The sequence below is a fragment of the Rhodnius prolixus genome, unplaced genomic scaffold, assembly GCF_049639745.1.
Source record: "Rhodnius prolixus isolate KJV_2025 unplaced genomic scaffold, Rpr scaffold_6, whole genome shotgun sequence".
In the NCBI taxonomy this organism is placed as follows: domain Eukaryota; kingdom Metazoa; phylum Arthropoda; class Insecta; order Hemiptera; family Reduviidae; genus Rhodnius; species Rhodnius prolixus.
The window spans coordinates 25,877,639-25,902,095 of record NW_027411634.1 but is presented as its reverse complement, the minus strand read 5'-3'; the positions used below and the strand labels follow the sequence as shown (position 1 = coordinate 25,902,095).

At 33.7% G+C, this 24,457-nt stretch overlaps 1 protein-coding gene across 5 annotated transcripts in view; it reads left to right on the top strand.

Moving 5' to 3' along the window:
* P5CS (Delta[1]-pyrroline-5-carboxylate synthase) overlaps window positions 1-24,457 on the top strand; it is a 74,219-nt gene that overhangs the window by 20,317 nt on the left and 29,445 nt on the right. For 4 of the 5 annotated variants that reach the window (XM_074142463.1, XM_074142465.1, XM_074142464.1 and 1 more), the window contains 4 exons: window positions 4,970-5,143; window positions 9,529-9,672; window positions 21,352-21,459; window positions 21,966-22,136. In XM_074142463.1, coding sequence (XP_073998564.1) covers window positions 4,970-5,143; window positions 9,529-9,672; window positions 21,352-21,459; window positions 21,966-22,136 — 597 coding nt within the window. Of the gene's footprint in view, window positions 1-686; window positions 842-4,969; window positions 5,144-9,528; window positions 9,673-21,351; window positions 21,460-21,965; window positions 22,137-24,457 lie in introns of those variants that run through there. The other variant, XM_074142466.1, reaches the window with a different exon arrangement.

Genomic DNA, 24,457 nt, shown 5'->3' with positions numbered 1-24,457 from the left:
TCATTTTCAACGACATGGAGGATTATCTTAATGGGAGTGTGTGGATAAAAGATTGGGCGATAGGGTTCGGTTGTTCTGCTAGATTGACAGAGGGAACTATAACACCATGATGGTGGGTTCTATCGGATACATAGTAAGATGTGTTTAAAATTCTGCAAAGGACTTTGGTATGAAAGGATTTGGTAGGTTAAATGTAAGATGGTTTGGCGGAGCCCCACAATTTTGTATAGTAAATCCATGTTGGGTCTAAGTAGTGCCTTGTAAAGTAAGAGTTTGTTATGGAACGTTAGGGTAGATTTAGGTCTAAGGTGTAAGGTAAAGAAAAATAAATAAATAAAAAGATAAAGGCACCACGCCACAGTAGCTGAGCGGTTAGAGGCGAGACCAGCAAAGCTAATATGTGTTGTGGTACTGGGTTTGATTCCCGGTCTCTAGGCCTTTGATTTTATTCAATGATTAATAAAAGAAATTTACAGTAAAGTATGTTTGCTAGTCACCTCCGTCCACGACACCTAATTGGTAGTTGGACGTAAAGGCCGCCTGAAAAAACAGGCATTACTTTACTTAATGAAAAATATAATTATTTTATACTGCAATTGTGTCTTTAAGTGATAGTACTTGTACTAGTTAGTAAACAGCCAACTGCATAAGTAATGAGGTATTTAAATTGCGCATACTAAGGAATGGGAGATGAGTAATAAACAGTTGATGTAGCTTTATGCTAGTCTTTGTTATGAGCTAGCGTCAGAGTAGAGCTGTCACAACTTCAGCTGTGTCATTTTGAGTTTTTAAGTGTATCATGGGGTGGAAGGATGCATTTTTTAAGTTTAACAGTGATCAGGTATTATTTTTATTTTGAAATATAAGGAGTTTATTTTTTTTTTTAAACTTTTCAAATTAGCAGAATTTAAATTTTGCATTGACACTTCTTCGTCTTCGTTGATGCTTTATGCTGCTTATGGTACTTTTTTAGTCTTAAAATCCAGAATCTCTTGGTCTAATTGCAATTCGTTTTCCTTGATTCATTCAGAACGTGATCATATTAATAACAATAGAAGCAGTTTAGAGTTATTTTCTACTAAAGTATAGAAATTCTAAATGTTAGTGAAATCCTCAATTTGAAAAATATTGAACTGCCGTTGTACTTAAAATTTAGTGATTTTTCGTTCATTTTCAATTTTATAATAAAATTTCACTTCGCAAATCGTGATGATAGTGTGTGTGTTCATTATAATTTCTAAACTAAACGCAATAGTTTATTTATTTATTTTTTCAAATATGTATAAATATTATTTCCATAAAAATTTTATTTGGGGAACTGTGACATAGTTTTAATTACCAAAATAAATATTCAAATTTACTTCTATTTATTCTGAATACACAAAGCTTAATACATGTAAAAAAAAAGTATATTTAATTTTGGGGGTTAGATAAGAAAATACATTTGTCTAAAATTTCCAATTTTTGTTTCTGCAGATCTCAAAACATTATCAACAGAATTAAAAAAAAATTATCTTCTATTAACAGATAGTTTGCAATGTCATAACTGAATTTATTATCCAGTTGTGGCCTCAACTCAAGGACAAACTGATATTTTATCTACTCTAGAACGGCAGATATATTTGCTCAGTTTTTTGTTTATTTATTTTTATTTTTTTTAAATAAAATATTCTATCTCATATTACTTTTATTTGTTTTTATAAAGAACAGTTATTCATTACTTTATTTAAATAATTTTACGACTTTAATTGACCGCAACCTTGGTGTATATGTTGACCTTCTCTAACTTTACCTAAACCTTTACTAACTTTGGTAAATAAACAACTAACTTGTAAGTTAGATAGTTGAATTTTACTCAACAGATCACACATTCAGTAGGGTACACAACTGTTTTTACACTTGAATTATTAAACCGTCCTCCATTGTGGGTTGAACTATAATAATTAGCTCGAGATTCGATATCGATTGTATTATACTAGTCGAAAGTCATGGTTCATTCTCCTTCCTTGTTTCCAATCTAGTCTGGTGGTAGATCTATGTTCGTTTGATTGACCAATCTGGAGTAAATCACTAAAATGAGTTACTCATTTGGTAATTAACATTATTTGTTGAAACTTGAAGATTTTTAAATGTTTAATAAAAATCAGTTCACTTCCATTTGTGCATGTTCAGTTTAAAATATTATTATTTACAATATTTCGTTGCACACAGTTTAGCCTTATTTACGTTTGCTACTCTTGAATTTATTATTTTGTTAAATAGCCAATGTTTCCTGTACACATAAATTGTGTTTGTGGAGCTTGTTCATTACTAGCGTAGCAAATGTTGTGGTTTTCAGATGTCAATTGCTAGTAATTTATGTTATAGGTAGTTAATATGGTATTCAAATAGAATTTTCGTTGGATTCGATTTTCTGGTATACGACTGATAATTTAATTTTTTTTGTGGATTTATTTAAACGTGGACTCCAAAGCTAAAATGTATCTGGGTACTGGACTGAATGCTGAAACTACCCGAAATGTTTTCCGAAAAAGAAGAAAGCGTTGCTTATACAATTAGACTTTTGTTAACCGATATTTTTACTTACAAATACAAAGAAGAAAAAAACAAGGCACTTTAAGCGCTCTATTAGTAAACTTAGCCTGAACGATCTAGAATTGAAACTAAGGATGCGCTTTTCGAAGCCTCCTGCACTAGCATAGTTGTAATTTTATTGAATATATATTGGTTTTAATGACCGGAAAAATATTATATTAAGGATTCAAATTGACGAGGAATCGGTCCAAATAAAAAACAACAACTCGTCTTTTTTGCCAACGTTTCGACAAATATATTGCAATAGACGCGTTGTTGTTTTTTATTTGGACCGATTCCTAGCCAATTTGAATCCTTAATATAATATTTTTCCGCCCGGAGCTTTTTTCAGTGCACTGCCGGCCTCCGGACGGTGTTCTCTCTTTACATACAACACTGTCCATCACCGGACAGTGAACTGTAAGAAGCTCCTAGGAAGAGAAAATCTAACTAAGGGTCAGCAGCTGGATTCGAACCCGGGTCCTCCGCGTGGAAGTCCAGTATGCCAACCTCACAGTTAATCCCTTCCCTTTGAATCCTTAATATGTGATTTTACTGTTTGGTTTGATAGTATTTAGAATCCGAAAGCTAGCCTTTCGGCCACCTCCGAAAATTTTCAGAGGACTTTAATCGAACTTTAATTTTACCCTAAAACTTTATTAACTCAAGATGCTTTGATGCTGTCTGGTGTCCAATTAATCTCTGTTTATCTCATATCTCAACTTATCTCTGTTTTATTTTTATTAGTTTTATTTTTTATCTTTTTGTTTTACTCTGTATACATTGTAAATATTAATTTGGCAGCAACTCAGAAGAGAAATTTTAGTTTATTAAATTTATGTATATACTTTTTGTTGTCCTTAAGGGACTAATGTCCCAGGACATTAATAAACGTATTTCTTATTTCTTTCTTTCTCTGTATGTGGACCACATATTATTAATTATAAATTTAGATAGAGGGACTTTTTGTCAAAATTATTGCTTAAGAGATAAGATAGTGTTTAGTGTAATTTCCAGATATTTTACGAACTAATACGTTTTTTGGTATTGTTATAGTAACGTTCTCTACTTGCACAGCTACCATTTCTTCTCCACTGTCTACCTTCAGCAGACGCATTCAAGTTGATTTTGAGGCCAATACATTTACAGAAATCTATTTGTTTAAAAAATTTCCATTGTAGAAAGGCACCACGGTAGCTTATCGATAAGAGCCGAGGCCCGCAAATTGTGGTATTAGGTTGGATATCCAGTAATGGTTAATAGAAGAAATTTACAGTTAAGTATGTTTGTTAGTCGCCTCCGTCCGCGATACCTAATCGGTAGTTGAATGTAAAGCCCGCCTGAAAACATACGTAGGCATTACTTTACTCTTTTTTACTTGATTTCATTGTAGGAAGACACTATCTCTCAAAATATCTTCTGCATTCATTAATCCAATCAATCAATCCAAGCGTTTCCATCAAGATATTCTCCTCACGATCATTAATGAAGAGGGCAAAAATCAGGAGACTAATAAAACATTCGCGTTTTTTACTCCTCTATAACATCTTCAATAAAGATTTTAATAAAAATAAAGTTTAAAGCTACTGAGAAGTAGTAATGTGGATTGAGGATCGTTGAGAGATATATTTTCAGTTCTAATACCAATTCAATTTATTTTAACATTTCTTAACCAAGTTTGGTAACAATTTATTAACAAATAAATAATAAACGCACAACATTGCTGATTTGAAAAAATGTATTCTTTAAAATAATTCCACTTTTATTTGAAAATATATTTTTTTTAATGAAAAAATTCTTTGACAAAATGTATAAATATTATGCAGTAAATTTGCTTCTCCAGCCTCTTGTATAATCAGGTTAATAATCAATGTTTATTACAAAATGTATTAGAATTAACAAAAAAATGACCACTAGATGATTACCATAATTAATATTCTCTCTTCAAGTTTTAGAAGTTTTAAAAGAACAAATTTAATTACATAATCAAGAATAAATTACACGGTTGCGACTCTAAAGTTATATAAAATGAAACTATTCCCCCTTAATAACAAATTGTTGAAAAGAAGCTTTTAATGTTACCCTAAGTCAAAACAAAGTTTTTACACGTAAAGTTTCGCTTCCTACCAGGATAAAAAAAAAACTGCATTTTAATTTTTGTTTATGCATTATAAACAGTAAAATCACATCCCATCTGAATTGTTAATGTAAAGGAACTAATTTGTGAAAACAATTGTTCTATCATTGCTGTCCATTTTATATATAGAGAATTATGCCAAAATAGTAATTATACTGTTATAAGAAAAGTAACGCCCGCTCTAAAGTATGGCGCTTCATCTGATTTACCTACTTAACCTGCACCATTGTTTTAATTTGTTTTGATTGGGGTTCACAGGAAGGACAAATGGAAAGACGGATTCCAGTTGCTGAAAGACGTAACGCCACCTTCACAGATCGTGGGCAATTTAAATATGCAAGAAGATTAGTGGTAAAACTAGGTAGTGCTGTCATTACCCGAGAAGATGAACATGGATTGGCTCTAGGAAGACTAGCTTCAATTGTAGAGCAGGTAAATTATACTTTTGTGTAGTTGGTGAGTTGAATAGAACACTAATTTTGAATTAATTCACAAGTAGTTGTGCTTTGCAATTTAAAGAAATTACTAGAACTCCTAGCGAGATTTGAACCATTTTATGGTAAGTAGCAACTAGGCAGTGTTCCTCTAGAATACAGATGTCCTGGAATAAACAATAATCCACTTTGATTCTTGGTAATAATTTGTAACCTAATTTAATACTAAGTTACTTGACGGTCCAAGAGCGAACTCAGGAATCGAAGCGTGATTTTTTATACAGGCTATTGACCATTGAATAAAAACTGTTCAGTGATTTAAAACTTCTAATTCTTCACTGATTGCGGAACTTGAGAGTTGAACTGCTCTCCTTAAACTACCACTCTTTGTTAGAAGAGAGAACTGCGAAACTCTAATGCTTATATGCTGTAATATTAGCTCTATTTTCCTGAAGAATGCACTACGTTGAGCTTGAACGTGTGCACTTAGCAAAAGCTTACTTTCCAGCGGCGAAATATTCATATATATTACTGGCTGGTTTCCTGTATTTCACTGATTTCGCCACGCTTGAAGAATAATGTTCTATAGGTTTTCATACGTTTTGTAAAATTATGGTTTATTTTTCCATAATTTTTTATTTTCTCTGTCTCTAATTACTTTTCAGTTTCAATATTTTTTTGGTTATCTAAAAATATTAAACTCAGGTATACGGCTATCCACATCGTATATATTATAATTAAAATAAAATAAATTATTGTAATTTTTCCTTATTCTCGTCTTCTAGCTGGTACTATTGTGACCTCGCGGCCCGAATTATCTCTTAATTTACTACCTGCAATTATACTAGTTATATTGGTTTATTATTATTATAATTTTCCCTGTCATATCTAATTTTAGCCACCGGGCTTGTCATAAATTGGCGGTCTTTTGCTGATGTTCACCTACACCTTGCCCCATTCCGCATATTGGCAATTTACCTTCTTTCCTTTAGCTCATTTTTGGGACGAGGCGATTTGTTAAGATGATCAAAGGCATCATATCAACTGCCACTAAATCCTCAAGTTTCTTACATTCCTCATTGCAATATATATTACTTACGTTCAATACAGTGCATATGTTCTATATTATTTATATTTATTTAATGCTGTTGACAAAAATTATGCTTTATAACCGTGGAAACATAAAATACGTATTAGATTTGCGGGCCTCGCCTCTAACCGCTCGGCTATCGAGTGCCTTGATAATCGACTATTTAACATAAATTTTGACTCACAGCATCAAGTAATTTAAATACGCTGTTTACATAGCTAGAATTGCAGTTATTATCTGTTGAGTTGACACGTGATAATAGCGTGGCTTGAATACCAGCATGCATCGAATATGCTATGACGCATGCTCATATTGTGCACATCTATTTATTTAGTTACAATAATGTCAAAAAAATTAATTTTTCTTTCTAGTTTATCTTTGTCTATTGACAAAGATATTTATTTATATTTATTAATTGTCTTAGTGAAAAACAAAACAAATGCAAAAAAAAAAACGAACAAGGGTCTTTAAGTTTTGAAACTTTGAAGCGATATATTTTTTTAAATTAATTAAGATTAACTTTGATTTTTTTTTCTCTCTCAGTAACTTAATACATTTTCCCTTACAAATTAATGTTATTTTTCTGTCAAATATTTCTCAGTTAAATTAGATCTTTTATCTGTCAAATTACACATTGTTTTTAACAAAGTACTTTTTTCAATTAAATATTTCTTCTTAATTTAACTTTGCTCTTTCTTCTATTCCTGTGTTTGGGAAGCGTATACATAAATAATTAAACTAAATGACCTGTCAGTATTTGATCTTACAGGCTGTTTGAAACAGAATGGAAGGTAATATAGATATCCTTTAAATATTTGAAGTTCGAAGCAAATTTTTCTTATGACTGTTATGGCCAAATACATATTTGCATAATGTTTCATCTAGAAAAACTACCATTTAAAAAAAAAAAAAAAATTCGATGTAAGTAAAACTTTAAATGAAGAAGTCTATATTGTAGGATTCTGCACAGTAATGCATTTAAAGTGAGAGATTTACGATCAAAAAGAGAAAACTATTACCACTTAATATGAGACCATATAGTGATATGGTAACTTATTTCACTTTCCATTCATTGCTATTTCATCCATAACTGTCTTCATATTTTTTAAATTAAATAAAAACCCCAGCCTCGTGTCAAGATAAGTGTTGTAACTATAATAATGTTTTTGTAATCTATGTAAGATGTAAACAAAGAGAATAAAACAATTTCACATGAACCTAGCGAATACAAGTTATATATTTACACCATTTCTCTTTTGTTTAATACTTTTCATAGGACAAATGATATACATTAGTTTCACTTTGTATAAAATTACTCACTAGTAGTTCGCTATCTCATATTTAATTTATTCTAAAAACCAAAGGTAGCCGAAACCTTATTCTGATAAAAATAAAAATGAAACACGTATGCTTCATCAAAGATATAGCAATTTGCAGTTTAATTTAGTAATTTGAATCATACTATTATTATAATTATTATTATAGTTATTAGTATTGAATCATAAGAATTGTAAATAAATAAATAAATCTGTTCAAAAGTAACTGTTCCTGTTGATAGCGCTTGTGCTATTCCCACTACAAGTTGACTGTTAAGACTAATTGGTTTGGAAAATCTAGGTTTGAAAAGAACAGCTAGGTTTCAAAGTTACTAGACTTACATTTATTTGCTTTTAAGCAAATATAGCCAACCACATTAAGAAAACTGGAGTTGAAAATTAAGAAAATTGGAATTAAATAATCAAGCGAGTTTTGCCTGGAGCTACTTTATATTGCTACATTTCTATTACAACCTTATTTTTCGTTTTAATTTTAGTATTTCTCCATTTCTCCTTCATGGTTTTTAGAATTATTTTTTTTTATTCATATTAAATTTCCATGAGTTTACATTTCAGTATCCGAATGTGGGGTGCGATGGATACTGCTTTTAGTAGGTACAGTATAAGTGATTATTCGCCTTAAACAAAATAAGTATTTGTATTTTTACTATCTCTAGGTGTTCCCATGTTAACTAGACAGTTAGAGGAAAATTAACAATTATTAATCTGACTAAATATCGTGCGGGGGGGGGGGTGTAGACAATACCTCAAATAGTGAAGGGAGGCACTAAAATTGCTTGGTTGTCGAAGGGTTACAGTATAATGTTTCTGATTACTCAATTTATATTGTTCAGTTATTTAGCAGCTCAAAATACAGCTGTAACCTAACTAAATTGACATTCAAGACATTAAGTTTTAAATATAAAACTCATTCTGAATGTTTTACAAGTGAAGATAACCGTTGCATTATTTCGAACTAAGTAATTTCTTATACAGTCGAACCTCGCTTAACGAGCATAATTCGTTCCAGAACCTTACTCGTTATGCGAAATACTCGTTAAGAGAAACAATTTTTTTATATAAATTAAAATAAAAGGGGATAATTGCTAGATCAGCCACACACACCATTTTCTCGTTTCTCAATGATTTTACGTTTCAATTCTAACGTTATTTTAATTCTTTTCGAAAAGAATGCGAAGAAGAATGGCTTCGAAGCCATTTTGTTAGAGGGATAACAAAATAAACACAATAATATTTAAACACAAATATCACTATATGGACTTCCCCTATACACCACTCATTCGGTGAAGTTCGGTTTCGACTGTATCAATGCATTAGATACGTGGAGAATATGAAACGCATATGCGTAAACAGGAATGACTAATCGAAGAATGCGCAGTTTTCGATGAGTCAGCGAAAACTGCGCACTCAGCGAAATGTCATTGGAAAACTATCGTTATGCGAAACATCGCTCGCTATAAGAATCAATTTGTTTTACTCGTTATGCGAATTACTCGTTAAGAGAGGTGCTCGTTATGCGAGGTTCCACTGTATATTGTCTTTAATGCGTTATTTAGAAGTTTTAGTATTCATTTAGGAAAAATGTACTTATTTTATTCATATTCACAATAAAGGCGTGATTATATAAACATTGAAATGTAAGATAAGTACCTCGTAGTGCCATCCCAGCTCGTGTGGCACAAGGAATGAGGAAGAAACCAGATAGTGGGCGCTAATAACCTCAGCTGTTAATGCGCCAAAAAAAAGAAAGTACCTCGTAGTTGCCACTAATTCCTCAAGGCAGATATAGACATTGTACTGCTGTTACACTTGCTCATGTAGGGTCACCAACTCCAGCATTTATTTGTTTTCATTATTAAGTATCAATTTGTATGAAAAGATTTAATTCTAATAAACACATCTCTTTATAAGAAAATATTAACACTAACCTAAAACTATAAAAATTAAATTTTGCAGGTAGCGGAATGTCATGTTGGAGGCCGAGAATGTATCATGGTTACTAGCGGTGCAGTTGCATTCGGCAAACAGAAATTAGCCCAAGAATTGTTGATGTCGCTTAGCATGCGAGAAACGTTATCTCCCAAGGATCATACCAGAACGGTAATTGTAACTAAAAATTATTTTTAAAGTTTCTTCAAGTTTATTCTTATTGTTTATTTAATTTAATTTGGTTGTAATAACAAAAGATGGAGCATTTATCTGGCTAAAGTGTTTTGAGTATAAATTAGATTTTTTCTGCGAACTTATAGCAATTTAGTTAGGTGTTGAATTTAAAATTATAAAAGTTTTCTCTTCTTAATCACAAGAGAGACTGGAAGAGAGAAAGGAAGAGGATATTGTAAAAAGTACTGTTTCCATCAATCCATTCGAATCGTTAACCAGTATGAATAAAACTTTTTTCTACCACTTGAATCATTTAATGAGAATAACAAAAATTTGTCATTTGAATAAGTGCCCAGCATTCTATTGTTTCGAGTGCAGAACTCCCTAAGGTCGTGTTTCAGCATTAGAAATGAGGAAAATAGCAGAATTACTGTTATTGTAACATTTTATGCTTCATTTATTCATTTCGTTCATAGGAGCACCAGCAATATGCTTGGCATATTCATTGAGAGGAGTTTGTTAGTTTTCTATTAAAAATAAAACTGCCTTTCAAACATAAGTATTAATATTTACAAAATGCTTTTAACAAAGTTATATAGTAATCAACAGAAGTCTAAATTTGTTGCAATTATTTGTTATGAAATATTTTTCAGATATTCATAGTTTTTGAAGTGTGGGCCTTATTCAAGGGAAGTTGATCCTAATTTCAGGCCATAACAAGCCTTTCAAAGTCTGTATTGGGGACCGGGAGGCTTGGAAAAGTGGACCACCACTTGTGGGAGATTCAATGTGGTACACAGATGGCTCCAAGATGAAGGAGGGAGTAGGAGCGGGAGTGTACGGGGCGAAACCGAAATGTAGTTTTTCGGTTAGCCTAGGAAAACTAGCTACAGTTTTTCAGGCTGAGCTAGCTGCAATTAGGTTCTGTGCTAAAGGGTTCTGTTCTGTTTAGATTAAAGGGCGAGGAATTATTAACTCTAAGGTCGTAATTTTCTCGGATAGTCAGGCTGCTCTACGGGCAATTAGTTCCTACCAGGTCAATTCAAGGCTGGTTTGGGACTGTCTGGGTGCCCTGAAGGAAATTAGTGACCAGAATATGGTATTTCTAGTTTGGGTACCTGCTCGTTCAGGACGCAAGGGAAACGAAGTGGCAGATTTATTGGCCCGGGAAGGCTCTGCGGGACACTTCGTTGGCCCGGAACCCTGCTTTGGGGTTTCCAAATGTGTTAAGTCTGCGGCCATCAATGTATGGGTGCAGAGTAGGGCTCAGGAGTGGTGGCTTGCCACCACTGGGATGAGACAGGCGAAGGAGTTCATCAGCGGCTATTCGCCGAGGCTGACCGCAGAATTCATCCGTCAAGGCCGTGGGGCTATAAGGATAATTGTAGGCCTATTAACGGGCCACTGCAGGCTCAGAAAACACATGCATCGCATGGGCCTGGCAGAAGATAGCCTTTGTAGGTTCTGTCAGGAAGAGGAGGAAACGGCACTGCACTTGTTGTGTCAGTGTGAGGGGCTCGTATGGCTAAGGATGTTACTTCTCGGGCAGGAAAAACCAAGGCCTGAGAGCTTTACTCAGGAGCCACTCTCCAGAATTAAGAGTCTGATTAAACGGACGGGTCTGGAGGGTGAGCTCTATAGCCGGGGAGCCACAATAGATCCATAGGGGTCGCGGTGGCGCAGGCCTTGAGGCCACCCTAATTTAATCTAATCTAATCTGATCTAATTTCAGGCCATATTTTCTATTTAATTATTTTTATTTTGTAAACCTATTTTTACCGAAGATAAAATTGATACCGGGATACAGAGAGAAAAGATTATTGGACTCCCTCGCGTAGATCTCAGGTTCGAATCCAGCTGCTGGCCCTTAATTTTTCTCTTTCTAGGCCAGTAAAAATAAATACATGAAATAAAAAAATGCTGTAAAAATTAGTTATTTAACTTAACCTCCTCAAATTGGATAATTCACAATTTTTTTCGTCAACAAAAAGGTTCCTTGTTACACAAAAATTGTTAGGACATGATGTAATTTATCTGTAAGTATATTTTGTAAATAAATGTTAGAAGGTTATTGGCCCACTGACCCTTTCCACCGTCTTGCACACCTAGGTCAAGGCAGTTAAACATTTACTCAACCATAAGGGAATCTTTTAAAACCTAGTTAGACAGGGTGTTTAAAAATTAAATATTATTGAATTAAAACTAATACAGAATAAGCTGCTTATTAAGCTGCCTTAATATTCTTGATATTATAAATCATTATTTATTTTCTTTCATAACTAATTAATAAATTTCTCTTACAAAGATTAATAATTAAAATGCATCAGCTATTAAACTGGTCTGTAAATTTTGTAAAATTACTATTTCCAATTAACTATAATAATATGTTAGGAAATAGTTGAGAAAGTATTGTTAATTATTAGCTAAAGGTAATAAAGATGACGTTTGTTAGGTTGATGTGGAAGTTTTGGTTGAGTGATTTGTTGCAAGTGATGGACAGCTATCCAAACTTAGCTTTATATGTTGACTGTTGATTGGTTGAGTTAACAGTAAAGAGAATACTAGATGAGATATGACTGTACATTACATTTTGTTCTATTTACTCTAAACGTTGAATTTATCAAACAATAACTAATTGAGCCGTCATATTTTATATAATGTATATTATTAGAATAATATTGTATTATTAGTATTATCTAATGCAAATATATAGTTTATACCTGTAATTAAAAGTTTGATTATTATAAATAACTAGATATTACAGTCAATCTACAGTGCTACTTGAACATATATTTTGTAGACGAAAATGGCCAGCATAAGGGTCTGTGATATCTAATAAATTCTAAAAAATAACTTATTAATGAAAATTAATGCAGTAGAATTACTTAAATATTAATGAAGTATTAATGAAATGTTGGGTACTCGCTGATTTGTGTACCTTTTGGCGTTTAATCAACCCTTATACTTAACATTTTAAACTGTAAGTTTTTGTTAAGGTAATAGTTTTAGAAAGGGCCTTATTTGGGTGGGGCGAACTCCCCTCCTTACGAGGCACGGCGTCGAGACTTTTAAAGTGCAAATCTGTACAAAATTTCGATTCGAATGACATTTCATTCATGAAAATCGGTTCACGTGTCGATAATTTGAAACGATTGCTATACTTCCCCTTAACGAGTGTAAGAGCTGATCGCCGCTTGAATTTTACGTAGGGGAGCCCTAACCCTATCATCCTACCAAATTTTAATAAAATCGGGCCAAGATTTACAGAGTAATTAGTAATAATAATTTTGGAGGGGGCTTTACATAAAGGGGGCTAACTCCTCCCCCATTCTATGTACAGCGTCGAGACCCCCAAAAGGCACATCTACATAAAATTCCGAATCGAATGACACCTCATTCATGAAAATCGGTTCACGCGTTTAGGCGCTACGTTGTTTACAAAAAAGGTAACAACAAGAACAACAAGAAGAAGAACAAGAACAAGAACATTTTTTGAAAAAGCCGTTTTTGCTCATTTTCGGCAACTTTTTTCTCGAAACCTATAAGATCTGGGTTGTTGCAAAAAAATTACAGTCATAAAGGAGGATTTGCTCTATATTTTAAAGAAAATTTGGGAATTTTATCTTTTATAGAAAAAGAGAAAAAAATTGTCAAAGTTGGGCGTTTTTCAACGTTACGCTTTTTCGTGCAGTTTTTGATGATCAACCCTTATACAACTGTCCTACCGGACAGTTTTAATTAGGTGCGGAAGGAAAGGGAAGCGCCTGAAATTTTATTTTTGCATAAACCGGTTAAAGAATGTGTTCAAGGTTAACCTATAGGCCTTGGTGCCTTGACGAATATCTGGGAGGTAATCAGAGAATTTCCCGAGCTATATTTCTTTCGCTCAAGGAAGGTGACCATAGTTTCTGTGAATGGATAGAAGCATGGTTGTTTCGAAATCCGAGCTGGCGTTCGGGATAGTGGATGGCCAACTAGAAGCCTATCTCTAAAAATAAAAGTTTCAGGTTAATCTTGTATGTTCGAAAAAACAGGAAGAAATTAAAACTGTGAGTATATATAGCTAAAAGAGAAATTTTAAATGATCTTTTTTTTAAAAAAAAGTAAATGACCACACACGAATGTTTGTTGCATTTAGTAAATTAATGGAGCAATTTTGTGGTACTGGCGATTTATATTAGCGGTGATTAATGAACTGAATGTTACTGTTGGTCAGAGAATGTGTTGAGTGGTTCACCCTTCCCTCTTCCGGTTTAAAGGAGAGAGGAAGTAAGTGTGAGGTGGTTGATTCTACTCACACACATGAGGCTACAGCCATTCGTCACATCAGGAACCTCATGAAGGGGTGCAGGGCTGGATTTGAAGGGAGGAGGAGAAGATGAGGGCAAGAGTAATGGATTGGAACAGCGATGAAGAAAGGAAGGCGACTTTATCGGGGAGAGTTTGTATTTACTCTAGATCGCTGCATTGAATATTTTTTTGTGCATACATTTTTGCGGCCAAAAAAAATATTTAGTTCCCTTTTTGTGACAACGCCCTTTCTCTCCCCTATTCAGGTAAGAGATTTACGATGCACTGGAACTCCAAAATTTATAATTCGTTTATGTACATATATTTACTTACAATTTTTTTTTTTTTTTATTTTTTTAGGGCTGGGAAAAACCTATATATTGCCGTCTTCTGTGAAGCTCCTAAATGTTTTCTCTGCATAAAAAACCTAGTCTTTTTAATGTAACATGGTTCAGATCTCTGGCCATTTTTTCTTCATCCTACGACCTCTTACAACTTCTTGCTTCTCTTTCTTTTTTACTATACCATCGAAGTCTGTCTTTGAATTTGTTTATTTCTCTATTTTTATCTCCGAAAATGATTTAATTCCAGTGTAAAATTTTCACTTTGTTTACGGTTTGATTCGTTTAATAAAAGATTTTTATATTTTGTTGCAGAATATTGTTTATAGCTTTTGATGACTTATTCATTAATCCAAGAGGAAGAAAGAATATGGCCAATTTCGGTTATAATTTTATTTTTTATTTTTGCTACGCTCTCGGCTTAGGGACTAGGTAATCTTCAGGGCTTATTCTATTAACAATTATAGTACTTTTCACAATTTTAACAACAGTTTCTCCCAGTACTCCAAACTCGTACATAAGACTTGAAACAGGAAGGGTGCATGTAAAATACAATGTTTTCAAGAGAATGTTGAAATGGTGGGAAAAATTGCTACTCATGCCGGATAGCTGCATTCCTAGAATTTGCTATCTGAGATTGCACCAACTAGCTAATTTCTCTTCAATACCTTTCAATTGGGTATCTGAATTTAAATCGTTTTTTTATCTCATTGGAGCTGAGGATGTGTGGCTTAAGCAAGATGTTTCTTTTCTGCGAAAAAGCAGATGTGATGTACTTGCCAAGCTGAAAAACCACTTATCTTCAATTGATGTTGACCTTGTTTTAAATAGTCGATATAATTTATATTATAGAAATATTAGCTCCTTTGGATCTGGAGAAAGTTATCTCAATTTGAAGTACCATATCAACAAATTAAGGTTGATGGCTCAGATAAGACTGGCTTGTAAAAAGTGCTCTAAGGTATCATGTGGTGATATGCGCTATAAATTTTCTCCAGAGAGTTACTGTCTGCTTTGTGATTCACAACAGTTCGATACATTGTCTCATTTCTTTTTAGATTGCCCAGAACTTAATCACCTCAGAACTAAATACATTTCCTGTTTCATAAATGATTCTCTGACTGCAACTGAAAAAATTGAAAATTTATTGAACACTTTGGCCTTAAGTAAAATGAATAACCTCTTCTTGTTTACAGTGAATGGTCTCAAACTCAAGTGTTAATATGTTTTTTGTGCGTGTATATAATGTCATTTAACATATACTTGAGTATATGCGTAAATTTACTTTTTCCTTTTCTAGGCGGCTTATGTATTTTTTTGTGGCTTTGAGTTTTCATCTTTTCCTCCCCGTTTCATATCTATTTTTCATGAATATTATTATGTTTTGATTTTTGTGTTATTTCTTTTTTTATTATTATTATATTGTTTGTTTGTTTATTTATTTCCAAATTAATCAAATCTTCTTAATTTCGATTTTATTAGATATCAAGTGTCCTTACTTTTGTTTGTATTTTTTTTAAGCAGTTACTTTAATTTTGTATGTTTTATTATTATATTGTACATGCGCTGTTTGCATTCCATTATCTATTTTCAATACTTTGAGTTCAGCATTATTGTAATCACAAATACATACAACTCCTTGCTTGTAAAGTGTAAACTTAAAAAGCAATAAATATTGTTATTAATTTTAACAACAAAGGTTGGTGTACCTTCTGACCTGATTGTTTAGGTATCTAAACTTTGGCCACCATTTTGTTTAGGTACTTAGATGTTTATGTGAGAAATATTACAATAATAAACAGAAGCACTGAAGATGCCTGGTCCCTAGGACGAACAATTATGACCAAAATTGGCCACATTCTTTCTGTCTTTTGAATTTTCCGTATCTTTCAAGGTTCTAATCACAGTACTGTATTATTTATTAACAGCGTTCATTCCTAAAAACGCACTTATAAACTTTCTTCTCTTATACGCTGACGATCTCGCACTATAGTCAATCGGCTTGTTGAAAGATTTGAAGCATGTTCAAAATACTGCCTCAAATGGTGATTGCATATCAACAATATTAAAACTGATGCCGCCATCATGTTCACTAAACGCAAATAGTACTTACGGTTACTTCACCTTAGTATCTTGAACAACTAAAGTTACATTTTTAAGGTATCTTAAAGATATCTTATTTTTAAAATTCAACTTCACATAACTGGTGAGTAGGTTTCACGAAGAAAGCTGTAAGGTTTATTCTAAGTAGAAACTTATTCCTAAAAGGATGTAGGCGTTCTTTACAGTAGATAATGATATATTTCAAGTTTTTTGTTGCTTTCAAAGAAGCCCTATTAACATAGTAAAGCGAATGTCAGAATGCTATTTAAGTTATGCTTTAAATTTGAAGATCATTCCTTATAACATGAAAAGGGTAAATGAATTATGAATACAAATGGAGTTAATCTTTACAGAACTTTACTACAAAAGTTTTACTTCTTCCTGTATTACTAGTAAGAGAAGGTGTTATAACCTTGCTAATTTTCGATTTTGAAATTTTGCGGAATATATCCGTTTTGGGGTCCTACTAGTAAGAACAAATTTTTTTTTGTTTTAATGGTCTGTGAGTGTATAAATTTCAAGTCCGATATTTCGCTTACCTGACGAGAGAGGTTATTGACGGTAAGGTATTGGTCAAAATGGCTAAGCCGTCCACTTAACTGAATCGCTCTTACTATTTTCTCCAAACTTTTGTAAATTGCAAAATAACATTCATGTGTAACATTTTTTTTTCAGTAAAATTCTGTTAAGGGGACATCTGAGATGTTCAGATGGTTCCCTTAAAGTTTACAGTTTCCTCTAAAGTAGTACATTTGTACATTGCAATTTCTTGCCGCCTGTGTAATATATTTTTGTTAGAGATATTTTACTTAGCTAGTTCATCTCGATTCAAGCTAACTGGTCCATTTGTTTTTTTATCTTGAGCATCCGATTCTGTGAGACCATATATGGCCATGGCCTCCTTAACTGTTCCTTCCCACCTAGTCCCTTTTCTCCCTTCCTTCAATCTCCCAGTCAGAAACTTCCTTGGGAATTCGATATTCATTTATCCTAAGAAGTGGCCAAACCAGAAGTACCTCTTTTCGTAATCGATTGTTTACTTTCTTTAAATTGGCTCACTAGGCTTTACTGTTTCCTTCTTATAATTCATAACTTTTACTTCAATCATTTTGCCTAGAAACATTTGTTTTAAGGGCGATTCTCAGGGAAAAGTTGGATTAGGCTGTTGGTAGTAATTAAATATTGAGAGTTTAAAGAAGATTTGTGAGTTAGTACCTTGAAAGAGATAGTCGATAAGTATTCATATCAAATGTCTTCTTAATTTCTAGAGATCACAGGCTCTTAGATTACTCTAAACGTTACTAATAAGGGGTTGGTGGAGAAAACATACGATAGTAACACAACCACTTCTGTTTTGCTAATTGTCTACATTAAGTCGATTACTGTAAATATTATAATTATCTTTTTTCATTTTACCACTTCAAGCAGAAAAACAACCTTCTTTCGATTCGCTACCATCATAAAGACTCTATGAGAAATACAAAATATAGCAGGGCTTGTTAAATACCTACCTTACTCTCAAACAATTCCCACTATTTACACCACAAACTTCTGCTGAGTTAAAAAAAAAAAAAAGTATTGTTAAAGAAATTGAAAATTACCAAGTTGAAATTAATAACTCAATTTACTCGAATTTGACGGATGAATTTTTTTCGCTAAGTTGATAAATATTGACTTATCTTCCGTGCTTTTAAAAGGGGTATCTTGTTAATATATAGAACACTCTTTCTGGAAAAGTCATTTTCTCATAATCCTGTCTGTGCTGATCGTTCATCCGTTTTACACCCTACCCCCATAGCCAGTCCTTTCGGTTTAAATTGATGATAGTCTGATAACAAGGTTTATATCAGAATTAACTTTATTTCTGGATCGCTAAATTACTGACTAAAGCTGAGGTAGGTTTTTATTTTATTTTTCTGGTTTTAACTTACTTTCACTTATATCTAAATGAAGGAAGCATTAAAATCAATCAAATTTTTAATTTTGATATTTACCGGAATATCTACTGGAACATATAATATCTGCTATGAATAAAATAAGGGGTTTTTACTATTTTTTCTGTATGTGTGCATTTACCATAACTGGGAAGCGTAAAACGCAAAAACTTCAAATTCTACATTAGGTTTAAATTTTATATTGAACCCGAAAATAAGCTCCTCGATTTTTTAGCTTTAAGGGTAAATATTTTTCAACTAGTTAGTCTATTTTTATTCATTTATTTAATTGTTTTGGCGCATCGACTGCCGAGGGAGGTCCTTTAGCGCCCCTCATCATTTTAAGCTTCTCTCATCTGGCTACTCCAGCTGGGGTTTTTAGTATATCACTTTTATTTTTAACCATTTTACAAGAATCCTATTTCCTTTATCCTTGAAGTATAAGGTTCATTGTTTTTATTACAATATACGAGGGTCGTTTGAAAAGTCCGTGCAAAGTCAGAGAGATAGCACTACTGGCGCGTATCGAGGTTATGTTTAGTTAGTAGCATCTCTTGGAAGAACACACCAAGTTTCAGCTAGATCGGTCTATTTCTTTGTGTTTGGCATTCGTTTGAATCGAGGAAGTCGAGTGATTTTCAAAAAATGGACGAAAAAGAATTTCGTGTGTTGATTAAACACTACTTTATGAAAGGCAAAACGCCTCAGGAAACTAAAGAGAAGCTTGATAAACATTATGGTGACTCTGCAACTTCGATTAGAACAGTTTATAAGTGGTTTCAAAATTTTCGGAGTGGCCATATGGGCACAAGTGACGCTGAACGTTCTGGACGCCCTGTTGAGGTTACTACTCCAGAAATCATTGATAAAATCCATGATATAGTGATGGATGACAGAAGAGTGAAGGTGCGTGAGATTGCTAGTGCTGTGGGCATCTCGAATGAACGGGTACATAATATTTTGCATCAACATTTAGACATGACAAAGCTATCCGCAAGATGGGTGCCGCGATTGCTCACGCTTGACCAAAAACGAAATCGTGTGAAGTGTTGCAAGGACGGTTTGCAGCTGTTCCAGAAGAATCCGCAGGACTTTAAGCGTCGTTTCGTCACTGTGGATGAAACATGGATACATCACTACACTCCTGAGACCAAAGAACAATCTAAACAATTGATTACCAAGGGGAAATCTGCGCCAAAAAAAGCGAAGACCGTTCCTTCGGCCGGAAAGATTATGGCGACTGTCTTTTGGGATTCACAAGGAATAATCCTCATCGACTATCTGGAAAAGGGTAAAACTATTACAGGTGCATATTATTCATCGTTATTGGACCGTTTGAAAACCGAGCTGCAAGCAAAACGCCCACGATTGGCCCACAAAAAAGTCCTTTTCCATCACGACAACGCACCAGCTCACACCTCAGCAGTTGTGGTCGCAAAATTAATGGAAATAGGGTTCCAACTCGTTTCACATCCTCCCTATTCTCCAGACTTGGCTCCCTCGGACTACTATTTGTTCCCCAATATGAAGAAATTGCTGGCAGGAAAAAGATTTTATTCAAACGAGGAGGTGATTGCAGAAACGAATGGCTATTTTTCAGACTTGGACAAATCCTATTATTCGGAAGGGATCAACAAACTAGAGCAGCGTTGGACGAAGTGTATAAGCCTAAAAGGAGACTATGTTGAAAAATAAAAAAGGTTTACTCCAAAAAATTAAGTAGTTTTTATTTTTGCACGGACTTTTCAAACGACCCTCGTATGTACATTGATTCGTTATAAAGAATAGTTTGCTAAGAATGTTATTAATAAGTATTTGACGATCAACCCTTATACAACCATCTTACCGGACTGTTTTGATTAGGTAAATAATTTTTTTGATAACAATATCTTATATTATTGTTATTATTATCATTATTATATTAGGGAAGGGATTAGCTATGAGGTTAGCATACTGGACTCCCACGCGGAGGTCCCGGGTTCGAATCCAGCAGCTAGCCCTTAGATTTTCTCTTCCTAGGAGCTTCTTACAGCTCACTGTCCGGTGATGGACAGTGTTGTCTGTAACGAGAGAACACTGTCCGGAGGCCGGCAGTGCACTGGAAAAAGCTCCGGGCGCTAATAACCTCAGCTGTTGATGCGCCAAAAAAAAAAAAAAAAAAAAAAAAAAAAAAAAAAAAAAAAAAAAAAAAATATCTTATATCAAATCAATGTATCTACGATATCACAGTTATTGAAAGCCGACAAAAAATTAATTATAATTGATATTAAGGTAAAAATAAACATATTTAGTCGTATCTCAGTTTTATTTTAATTTCACTTTTTTAAAAATGTCATGATATTTCGAGATAATTATTTATTATTTCTTTATCATTTCAAATATTGTATTCAATTGTTCGTGTACATTAATTTTTGAAATAAAATTTTTTTTTTTTTTTTTTTTTTTTTGGCGCATTAACAGCTGAGGTCATTAGCGCCCGGAGCTTTTTCCAGTGCACTGCCGGCCTCCGGACAGTGTTCTCTCGTTCCTAGAAGAAGAAGCTCCTAGGAAGAGAAAATCTAAGGGTCAGCTGCTGGATTCGAACCCGGGACCTCCGCGTGGGAGTCCAGTATGCTAACCTCATAGCTAATCCCTTCCCTTATTATTATTATTATTATTATTATTATTATTATTATTATTATTATTATTATATTGCATTCAATTGTGAAGTACTGAATCAGTATTCGTTATTTTTGTTGTATGTTTTATTTGATGAAGTTTGTATAAATTCTTCAATGTGTGAATAGTATATTTTCCTTGGATAACTTTTCAACCCTCTGACATGATTTTTTCTAGGCGATAAGATTTTTATATTAACGATAATTTTCTAAACAATAGATTCCAATTTGAATAAATGGGACTTTCAGAATTAAGAACTTTTTTTTTCTAATAAAACAAACAAAAAAATCATAATTTAATCTAAAATACCGGCACAAAAATTTAAATATATGTACATATATTTGTTTTAGGAGACAGGGACTTTGCTGGAACCTCGTGCAGCAGCCGCTGTAGGACAATCTGGACTTATGTCCCTGTATGATGCTATGTTCGCTCAATATGGAGTGAAAATTGCACAGGTAACTTTTTTAAATTAATTTAAGAACTTTGTAATTGTTTTAGTTCAAACTTTAAAATTGGACATTTCAAAATCTCTAGGCATCCAAAGTTTTCTGCTGTTCTAGTTTTTATTATTATTAAAAGTATTTATCCTCTCCAACCATTAACTTCGCTGATTCACTGATTGTGAATAATACTTATTGCTGTTATAAATTAAATATATAAAGCGTAAAGAGGAAACGTCATCTTAGAGATATATAATGTACTTCTTAATACAGTATGATACTACTTAAGGCTGAGATACGCATCTCTAAAAGAAACCAGTCAAAACAAGCACGGGATTGCTCAAAGGAGAGTATATAATGGTTTGGTAACATGCAATGCAATTTATTTATTTCTAGCGGCTTGCAATACGCCATGGATAAATCTTGGAGTTGCTCAGCTATTGCAGGAAAGGAGCAACCTTAAGTATGTAAGAGAATAAAATACTTTATACAATTCACTTAAAAAATATTATTCTTTCTAGGTATTAGTTACCAAACCAGATTTTTACAATGAAGAAACTAGAAGAAATTTAATTAGTACATTATCTGAATTAATTTCTCTAAACATTGTACCAATTATAAATACAAATGACGCCGTCACACCTCCGCCTCAAAGTGATGAAGATTTTCCTAAAGGAAAAGAAGGGAAAAAGGTGAAGTATTGATCATATCTATCTACTTTTATTTCAAAAATTAGTTATCATATCACTTTATTTACAGGAGCTGAAGAAAGTATAATCTATTTTCAGTGAAACTAATAATAAACAATATTGCCCCATTTGCACTTATTTTTTAAAGATTTTTGAAGTGAAATGGCACTTAAGAACATGCGACTTCCTCGTAGCTCCTATAGGAACCAGTAAATTCCATTTTCTAAACCTTGGAAAAATTTTTCGAGGGGGATTTCATTTGTTAACTTAAGCTCAAAACACTTAGTTCATCAAAAACCAATATTTCTAAATAAATATTGAAAATTCAAAATTTCTATGGCTGGAGAAAAGGCTTGTAGATTGTAGATTGTATTAAAAAAGGGCGGTTCCACCAAGAAGGGGAAGGAACGCAGGCAATCCGAAATGCCCATTGTTCCCCGCCCACCCCTCATCTCCTAAGAGATACCGGGGTTTAAAAAAAAAAACAAATCCGGCTGAAAGTTGCCAGATGCTAATATAATAAACTAATAAAGTAGTAACAGGACACTAGGGAGCATGGCGACTCAATCGCCCAGTGCACTGAATAAACCTAGAAAGTTCGTTAAGATTACCAGATGCTACAATCTCCGATACAGAAACATTTGACCTTCCGAAGACGAGAAATCTAGTTTTAGAATAAACAGGGCACACCTCCACAAAGTGCCGCACAGTCTCATTGGACTCACCACAGCCAGCGCAAATTGGCGACTGGGTAAGGCCACATTTGAATAGATGATACGCTAAATTCGCATGGTCCACTCAACACCTGAACCAACTGGCGAATTCGGGACCTGCTAAAACCAACTATAGCCGTTTTTGACAGGCCAAGAATTTCTTTAGCCTGACGGCAGTCAGCTCGGGATCTCCACCGTTTCCGATGTTCCTTTTAAAATCCACTGCTCCACCTCTGTTCTACAACGTCGATAGGAAACAGGGATAATCGGCTGAGGAGTCATTGTTATCATTGCAGCTCCTTCCTTTGCTGTTGCATCAGCAAGTTCGTTACCCGGAATCCCAGAGTGACCAGGGGACCAAGCAACCGATACAGTATTCAAAGCTCCCAACAAATTGAGAGCAGCATGGCAAGAATTGACCGAAATTTGGTTCTTACTAGGAGAGGTCAGAGCTTTAATTGCAGCCTGGCTATCCGTGAAGAACCTAATATCAGTATCGGCAAATCCCTTCCAGCGGAGTAAAGTAGCCGCCATCTCAATGGCCGCCAACTCCGCCTGAAAAACAGATGCATAATTACCAAGATCTAGGCAGGTGCGTTCCCATCTGAACCCAAACTGGGGTCCCCAGATGCAGAGACCAGCACCTGCCCTATCCATCAATGAACCATCCGTAAAAACAGAGATGGCGTTTATTGGCAACTCGACAGCCGAAGCACAAGCCTCCTCCCTTGCTAGTATCTGAACCCCATAATTCCTACGGAAATCCAGAGTCGCAGGGAGGAAATCCCGGGGGATGGAAAGCAATGCAATTTTGAGAAAAGGCTTGGACCGCTAAACTAAGTTTTTTTAGTAGATTTGTTTTGCGGTCTTTGCTTTGGATTTTATTTATTGTGATAATATGAAATTCAAGTAGAGCATCTTAGTTGCACGTTCAAAAATATACGATCAAAAGCCTTAAGTATTTATTTATTTTAATTTAAAATCACCTGGAGCTTTCTCTAGCGCATTGTCAGTCTCTTCAATCAACAATATGCATCATAGGAGAGTGGACTGTAAATGACTCCTAGGAAGAGAAAAACCTATGATTTCAGGCAGAAGAATCTAAAACCCCGTGATCTCCAAAGTGCAAATCCAATGCACTAATCTTTTCGAATTAATTAATTATTTTTCTGAATTAATCCAACCCTCACTGTATGTTATGATTTTAAAAATTAACAACGAAGTGGCTTAGAAAAGCTACCCACTTTTGAAAATCTAATTAATAAGAAAGTTGGTCCTGAATAGTTTTCCTGCTGTTCCGTTTCTATCTTTGTATTCACCAACTGCATGTTAATGTACTAATGTCTATCTGTCTCTTATCCATATTCATATAGTTTTAACTCAATATAATATTAAACATATAAATTCATTTCAACTATTAAAAAAAATAAAGAAAAGCCAACTTTTATAAACGAGTTTTTTTTTTTCAAGAGCTAACAGTTGACCTAAATTGAATTAGTGTAGGTGGACAAGTAGGTTATTGACAAAAAAATGAATTGTTAAAAAAAAAAAATTCATTGAAGATTAGAGAAAGTTAAATAATATGGCCACAAAAGACGGCAAATTGTTAAC